We start from the raw sequence: 9,057 nt of genomic DNA, 5'->3' as shown, positions 1-9,057 counted from the left end.
TGACATGAGACAAAGTATATGTGAACTGCTGTATGAAAAGTGAATTTACTCTGTAAATCTTCACCCAAATCCTAATAAAAAAAAAAAAAACAAACAAAGGGCAGCTGGAGAAGACAAAGTAAAGTGTTATAATGAAATGTGCAAAAACCTGCAGTTAGAGGGAAGAGACACACTTGGCATCCAAAAGGGAAGAGACATACTTGGCATTTCTCAAGCTGAAAGAACTGAAGAAATAGTCAAGTCTTGGGTTGCAATACTAAAGGATCCTATGGGCAAAATACTGAATGATGCAGGAAGCATCAAAAAAGATGGAAAGAATACTCAGCGTCATTGTACGAAAAAGAATTGGTCAGTGTTCAACTACTTCAGGAGGTAGCACATGATCAAGAACCAATAGTACTGAAAGAAGTCATCCAAGTTGCACTGAGAAACTGGTGAAAAATAAGGCTCCAGGAATTGACGGAATTCTCACTGAGATGTTTCAACAAATGGATTTAGTGTTAGAGACACTTACTTGTTAATGCCAAGAAATCTGGAAGACAACTACCTGGCCAACTGACTGGAAGAGATCAATATTTGTGCCCATTCCAAAGAAAGGTGATCCAACAGAATGTAGAAATTATTAATCAATACCTAATGATTAATATTACACACAAGTAAAATTTTGCTGAAGACAGTTCAAAAACAGATGCAGCAGTATACTGACAGGGAACTTCTAGAAGTTCAAGTTGGATTCAGAAGAGGATGTGGAAGGAGGATATCACTGCTGATGTCAGATGGATCTTGGATGAAAGCAAAGAATAGCAGAAAGATCTTTACCTGTGTTTTATTGACTATGCAAAGGCACTCGACTGTATAGATTATAACAAATTCTGGATAACACTGGAAAGAATGGGAATTCCAGAACACTTAATTGTGCTCATAAGGAACCTGTATACAGACGAAGAAGCTGTTGTTTGAACAGAACAAGGAGATACTGCATGGTTTAAAATCAGGAAAGGTGTGTGTCAGGGTTGCATCCTTTCACCATATGTATTTAATCTGTATGTTGAGAAAATAATCCGAGAAGCTGCACTACATGAAGAAGAACGCAGCATCGTAATTAGAGGAAGACTCATTAACCACCTATGAAACATAGAAGACAAAACCTTGCTTGCTGAAAGTGAAGATGACTTGAAGTACATACTGGTGAAGATCAAAGACTACAGCTTTCAGTATGGATTACAACTCAACATACAGAAAATGGAAATTCCTACAAATGAACCAATAAGTAAACAGCACTATAAATGGAGTAAAGATTGAAGTTGTCAGGGATTTCACTTCCCTAGATCAATACTCATGGAAGCAGTAGTCAAGAAATCAGATGGTCATACTGCACTGGACAAACTTGCTGCAAAAGACTTTTTCAAAGTATTAAGGAGTAAAGATGTCACTTTGAAGACTAAGGTGTGCCTAACCCAAGCCATTGTATTTTTAATTGCCTCATATGCACATGAAAATATGGACAATGAATAAGGAAGACCAAAGAAGAGTTGATGCCTTTGAATTGTGTTGTTGGTGAAGAATGCTGAAAATATCACAGACTGCCAGAAAAAGGAAGAAATCTGTCCTGGAAGAAGTGCAGCTGGAATGCTCCTTGGAAGCAAGAATGGCCAGATTTCGTCTCACCTACATTGGTCATGTTGTCAGAAGTGACCATTACCTGAAAAAGGATATCATGCTTGGTAAAGTAAAGGGTCAGCAAAAAAGGGAAGACCTTCAATGCCATGGATTGATACACTGGCTGCAATGATGGCCTCAAGCACAGCACTATTGTGAGGGTGGTGTAAGACTGAGCAATGTTTTGTTCTGCTGTACGTAAGGTCTGTACGAGTTAGAGCCGACTGGACGGTACCTAACAAGAGCAATATAATTTACATAAATGGAATTATGTAGTCTATGACCTGTGGAGATTGGATTTTTTTACTCAGTATATAGCCCTTAAGATCCAACCAAATTGTTTTGTGTATCAATAGATGATTTCCTCATATTGCTGAGTAATATTTCACAGTAGATGTACGTAATTTGTTTAACTGCATTAATCCACTGGAAATCTGAGTTGTTTCCTATTTTTTACTATGCTATAAAACATTCATGTACAGGATTTTGTGTGGACATAAGTGTTCATTTCTCTGGGATAAATAACCAAGAGTGCAACCTGGGTCATATGGTAGTTGTATGTTTAAAGAACTGCTGAACTGTTCTGCAGAGTGACTATGCCATTTTACAAAGCTACCAGCAATATATGAGTGATTTGGTTCCTCCACATCTTTACCAGGATTTAGCATTATTATTCTTTTCAATTTTAGCTGTTCTAATAGGTATGCAGAAATATCTCATAGTGGTTTTCATGTTTATTTCCCTAACAGTTAATGATGCTGGACATCTTTTTATGTGCTTATTTGCCATCCATGTATCTTCTCTGCTGAAATATCTGTTCATGTCTTTTTCTTGTTTTCTAATTATATTGTTCTTTTATTTCTTCTTTATTTTTGATTACTGACTTTTGAAAGCTCTTTATATATTCTACATATAAGTCCTTGGTCAGATACATGGTTTGCACTTATTTTTTCTCTCTCTTGGCTTGTCTTCTCATCCTCCTAACAGGGTCTAGTGCAGAGCAAAAAACTTCTCATTTTGATGAAGCTCACTTTACTGATTTTTTTTTAATGAATTCTGCTTTCGGTGATGTCTCAGAATTGTTCGTTTAGCAAACGTTCATCGAACTTATGCAGAAAAATTAATTTGTGTGTGACGTTTAGGCAAGGCTTTTTTTTTGCTTATGGATGTACAACTGCATTTCATGAAATAACTAACTTTCCTCCAATGAATTGCTTTTGTGCCTTTGTCAAAAAATCAATTGCAACAAAAATCAATTGAGCCTATTTGTGTAGGTCTATTTCTATTCTACTGATTTATGTTGTCTGTGCCTCTATCAAAACCACAGTGTCTTAATTACCATAGCTACACAGTAAGCCATAACATTAGGTAAAGTGATTCCATTCAGTTTACTCTTCTATTTCAGAACCATTTTAGCTATTTCAGTTTCTTTGCCTTCTCGTGAAAGTTTTAGAATAAGCTTGTCTATTTACAAAAATTCATGATCAAGAAGTCTGTAATAAACCTGCAGATTTGTAATAAACCTATAGAATTGTAATAAACCCACAGATTAATTTGGGGAGAGCTGACATCTTCATTATGTTAAGTCATTTAATCCATAACAAATAATGGATCTCTCCATCTATTTAGATTTTTGTTTGATTTCTTCATCTGTAGTTTTAACCACAGTAGTTTTGTACACGTTTTGTTGGATTTATACTTATTTGTTTGAGATGTTATTTTCATCTTGATTTTATGTTTTTGTTGCCAGTACATAGAAATACAATTGATTTTAACATTTTGATCTTGTATTTAGTGACCTTGCTGAAGTCACTTATTACTTCTTGGAGTTTATTGTATATTCAATGAGATTTTCTTTGTAGAGTATTATGCCAACTTTAATTAGGGACAGTTATACTTCTTCCTTTGCATTCTGTATACCTTGTCTTATTGCACTGACTAGAACTTCCAGTACCATGTTAAATAAAAGTGGGGAGAGAACACTCTTGCGTTCTTCCCTGTCTTAAAGGGAAAGCAGTCAGTCTTCATTAAATATGCTGTTATTATTGTTGTTACGTGCCTTGGAGTCGGACCTGACTCATAGCGACCCCTCCTTGGGTTTCTGAGGCAGTATCACTACAAAAGTAGATTGCCCAACCTTCCTTCCAAGGAGTGGCTGGCAGGTTTGAATTGCCAGCCTTCTGGTTAGCAGTCAAGTGCCTTAGGCACCATGCTACCAGAGCTCCTATTAAATATGATAGCTCTATGTTTTTTGTACATGCTCTTTATCAAGTCAAGGGAGTTCCCCTCTATTCTTAGTGTGCTGAGAATTTTATCATGAATGGATTCTGGAGTCTGTTAAATGTTTTTTTGCATTAATTGATATGATCATATAGTTTTTCTTCTTTAGCCTGTGAATATGGTGGATTACAGAGAATGATTTTCAAATACTGAACTAGACTAGCCTTGCATCTCTAGAATAAAACCCACTTGACGGTAGTATATATTTCCCTTTATATATTTGCTGGATTTGATTAGCTTATATTTAGTATTTTTGCATCTATGTTCATGATGGATATTGGTCTATAGTTTTCTTTTTTCATACTATCTTTTTTTAAAAAATTGTTATTTTTGGTGAAACTTTACACAGAAAATTATGTTCCCCTTTAAACTTTGTCTTGTTTTGATAATAGGGTAATTCTGTCCTCATAAAATTATTTGGGAAGTGTTTTTACTTATTCCAGGAGCTCTGGCAGCATAGTGCCTAAAGCACTTGACTGCTAACCAGAAGGCTGGTGGTTCAAACCCACCAGCCACTCTGAAGGAAGATGGGACAATCTACTTCAGTAGTGATGCTGCCTCAGAAACCCAAGGAGGGGTCACTATGAGTCGGATCTGACTCCACGGCACACAACAACATTTTCTAGAAGACATTATTCAGAATTTATGTTAATTCTTTCTTAATTGTTTAGTGGAATTCTCCACTGAAACCACCTGGGCCAGAAGATTTCTTTTTCAACAGTTTTCAGCTATGAAGTCAATTTCCTTAATAGTTATAGGGCTAATTCAAATCATCTATCTAGTATTAAGGAACCCTGGTGGACCAGTGGTTAACTACTCAGCAGCTAACAGAAAGGTTGGTGGTCTGAACTCACCACTTGCTCTGTGGGAGAAAGATGTGGCAGTGTGCTTCCATAAAGATTTACAGCCTTGGAAACCCTATGGGGCAGATCTACTCTGTCTTACAAAGTTGCTATGAGTCAGAATCGACTCAATGGCAGGGATTTGGGTTTATTTATTTGGTTTATTTAGTATTTTGTGAGTTTTGGTAGTTTGTACTTTAAACAAATTGGTCTACTCCCTCTAAGTCGTCCAGTTGATGTGTATGGACTTGTTTGTAGTATTCCTATTATTATTCTTTCAATGTCTGCAGGCTGGTCCTGTTTTATTATTGACAGTTGTAATTTACTATTTACAACATCCGTTTTGTCAGTCTTACTAGAAGTTTACTGATTTTTTTCAATCAGTTATTTTGTTTCACTGATTTTTCTCCAATGTTTTTCTACTTATTTCATTGATTTTTGTTCATATCATTATTTTCTTTTTTCTTGTTGTTTTGGGCTTATTTTGCTGTTTTTTTTTTTTTTTTTCCCTACTTTATTAAGTGGACAGCTTTCATCATTGAGTTGAAACACTTCTGTTCTAATGTAAGCATTTAGTGCCATAAATTCCTTTGTCAGCAATGTTTTAGCAGAGTGCCTGAAATTTTGATACGTTCATTTTAATTTAATTCAGTAATATATTTTCAATTTCTCTTGAAGCCCCATGACTTATTTAGAACTGTATTCTTTGCTTTCCAAGTGGAGATTTACCTATCATCTTTCTATTAACAATTTCTATTTTGAATCCATTATGGTTTGAGAGCACACATTATGTATGATTTAAATTCTTTCAAATATGTTGATATTTGTTTGATGGCCCAGGATACTGTCTATACTGCATGTTTCATGGGTCCCTAAGAAGAATGTCTATTCTGTTTTTGTTGGGTGGAGTAATCTATAAATGTCAGTCAGATCCTATTGGTTCAGTTTTAAGTTTTTTTTAGTGTCCTTTCTTTTTTTCTGCCTAGTAGTGCTACGAAATGCTGAGAGAGGTGCAATTAAGTCTCCAATTATAATTCTGGATTCAATTCTTTCATCTCTCAATTCTATCATTTTTGCTTTACATATTTTGAAGCTGTTGTTCAGTGCATGCACATTTAGGATTGCTGTATCTTCTTGGTGGATGGATCCTTTCATTCATTATTTAATGTTGCTCTTTGTCCCTTATAATTTTCTTTTCTCTGAAATCTACTTCATATGATATTAATATAGCTACTCCTGCTTTATTTGGTTAATATTTGCATGGTCTATCTTTTTCCATATATTTACTTTCAACCAACCAGTATTATTATATTTGAAGTGAGTTTTCTATGGACAGTATATAGCTGGGCCATGTTTTATTATTCACTCTGTCAACTGTCTTTTAATTGGTATATTTTGATTATTTACATTTAATACAATTATATATTTGAGCTGAAGACTGATATTTAGTTATTTTGTTTTTTCTGTTTCAGTTCATTTCTCTGTTTCATTTTTCCTGCTCTCCTGTGAGTTACCAGAACATGTTTTAAAATGACATCTTGATTTAACTAGTGTTTTTCAGGGCAGTGGTGATTCAGTGGTACAATTCATGCCTTCCATGCAGGAGAACTGGCCAATGCTTCTCAAGTGCAGCCACCACTTTTCTGTAAGTGGAAGCTTGCATGTTGCTATGATGCTTAACAGGTATCAGTGAAGCTTCCAGATAAAGACATACTAGGGAGAAAGACCTGGAGATCTACTTCTGAAAATCAGTCAGTGAATCACAGTGGTCCTGTGCAAGGAATCACCATGAGTCAGGAACTGACTTGATGGCAGTTACAATGGTGCTTTAAAAAACTTTTAATTTTGAGATAATTATAGATCGCACGAAGTTTCAGATATAAATAGTGAGGTATAACACATACTCTTCATTCTGTTTCCTCCAGTGGCAATATCTTACACAGCTATATCACAATCAGCAAAACTGACATTGTTCTATCTTCAAGTTCACTGATTTTTGCCACTGTCTTCTCCATTCTTCATATGAGCCAATTCTTCTAATGAGATTTTATTTCAATTATTATATTTTTCAGTTTCAATACTTCCATTTTCTTATTTTCCATTTCTTTGTTGAGATTTGGTATCTTTTTATTTGTTTTGAGAATGTATACAGTAGCTTGCTGAAACATCTTTATGATAGCTGCTTTAAAAGCCTTGTCAGATAATTCTAAAATCTGTTTCCTCTTAGTGACAATGTTTGTTATTCTAGATCATGTTACGAGATTCTGGATCATATTTAAATCTCCCATTTTAGCTGTAGGGAGCTCTGGTAGCATAGTGGCTAAGACACTTGCCTGCTAACCAGACGGCTGGCGGTTCAAACCCACCAGCCACTCCTCGGAAGGAAGGTTGGGCAATCCTACTTCCGTAGTGATACTGCCTCGGAAACCCAAGGAGGGGTCACTATGAGTCGGGGCCGACTCGACGGCACATAACAACAACAACAACATTTTAGCTGTACTCAAACCATGCCAGCAGGGGAAGAGGGCACTGAATCTTTACCACTGGCTGTCCACATGGTCCCCACTGATACTTGGAGGGGGTAACTTTTTAATCATTGGACAAGGGTATAAGTCAACACTCCACACTCATTGGCACTGTGGGTGGGAAATAGATACCTTGTTACTGCTGGGCATGTTAGAAGTATAAGCTCCTCACTTGGTCTATGTTAATGGCTCTCCCAGTGGGGAAGGGTTACTTACCACTACAGGGTAAGGCAGGGGTGGGGGGAGGTAAGGGAATTTATTACTGCTAAATATAATACAGGAGGCTTTGGTGACGCATCAGTTAAAACATTTGGCTACTAACCAAGATGTTGGCAGCTTGAACTAACCAGGTGCTCAGCTGGAGACAGACGAGGCAGTCTGTTTCCATAAAGATTTACAGCCTCAGAAACCATATGGGGCAGTTCTACTCTTTCCTATAGGATCACTAAAGTCAGAATCGATGGCACGCCATGGCAATGGGGTGGGTTAATGTAAAAAAAAAAAAAAAGTCCAGGTTCCCTTTTTGGCCACCACTGGCATCACATAGAGGGAGAGGGATGCCTTGATACAGCTGAGGGGATGTCAGAGTCCAAATTCCTCACTTGGCCTCCTCTAATACCATCCCAGCAGGAAGAGTGATATAGGTTTAAGTCTAGGCCCTCCACTCAACCTTTGCTGACAATAAATGCAGGGGCCCTGATTTTTCTCCCTGGTGTTGTTTTGCAAGAGTATAGTATTTATTGTTAAATAGGTTTCTGTCTTTCTAGTCTGCTCCTTCCAATTTGAAAGAGAAAGAAAGCTTTTCTTGGGGCTTTTGCCTGTACTCGTTGGTGTTTCTGGGTTATGGGCTTCTCTAGTATTCAGTCTGAGACATTTAGGAGAAATAAAGAAAATCCAGAGAATTTACTACTGTGTTATTCTTCAAGTCCCAGGTTCATAGTTGATCTGTCATCTACCTTTCAATCTTATGCTTATTTTATATGCATGTTCAGAGTTTTCAAGTGTACTTAGTGGAAGGGATAGAAAAAATGTGCCCACTTCATCTTCTCTGGAACCGAAGGTACATACATATGTATTTAAGGTATTAAAGACCCGATTTAACCTAAATGTATAGCGTCAAAAGAGAAGATAAATGCGAACTAAGAATCAAAGAAATACAGTAATAGATATGTTAAAAATCCTATCTTCCAGAGAAATATTACCTTTACCAGCTGTCCTTCTGATCTTTGGAATGGTGAATTTCTTCAAAGGATTGGCTTCTGTACCAGCAATTGATAAAGGTTCACTGGTTGAACTCATTTTCCATAATGTCTTGTGTTTGGCAATCTGTTTCATTTCCATTTTGTTGTTGGCCTAAAATAAATCCAAGGCTGTTAAGCAAAAAGTCAATAAACATACAAGTGGCAACAGCAGTAAAATCATTTAAAAGTTCTTAAATGGAATATAATTAAAATATATTCTTGGTCATACCGATATGCGGTTTCAATCAATTTGCCAGGTTACCAAAAACAGAAAATGAAATTAGCAACTTTGGTCAATATATAATATTAAAAATATTTATTTTGTAGTTGCTAATAGACCTTTTCCCATAATTCATGTTATTGTAGTAAGGTAGCCAAAAGCTCCTGTCCTCCTAAAAGGCTTAACTTCCAAACAAAAAATCTGTATAAACATTTGGTGAAATTCTTACCAAATACTCTAATTTTGCGAAGTATTTTTCTTCTACACTTCCATCACTTTCACATCAGAAT

The 9,057-nt window shown here is 36.2% G+C and overlaps 1 protein-coding gene across 1 annotated transcript in view; it reads right to left on the bottom strand.

Moving 5' to 3' along the window:
- The window catches only part of TEX15 (testis expressed 15, meiosis and synapsis associated), an 82,984-nt gene extending 74,337 nt beyond the window's left edge, over positions 1 to 8,647 (bottom strand). The window contains exon 1 of the mRNA XM_007942704.2: positions 8,509 to 8,647. Coding sequence (XP_007940895.2) covers positions 8,509 to 8,647 — 139 coding nt within the window. The remainder of the gene's footprint in view (positions 1 to 8,508) is intronic.
- Between the last annotated feature and the right edge of the window lie 410 nt (positions 8,648 to 9,057).

This window comes from Orycteropus afer, unplaced genomic scaffold (genome assembly GCF_000298275.1).
Source record: "Orycteropus afer afer isolate SDZICR_OR568_19922 unplaced genomic scaffold, OryAfe1.0 scaffold00095, whole genome shotgun sequence".
Classification (NCBI taxonomy): Eukaryota; Metazoa; Chordata; class Mammalia; order Tubulidentata; family Orycteropodidae; genus Orycteropus; species Orycteropus afer.
The sequence above is the reverse complement of the archived record's forward strand: the minus strand, read 5'-3'. Positions and strand labels throughout refer to the sequence as shown.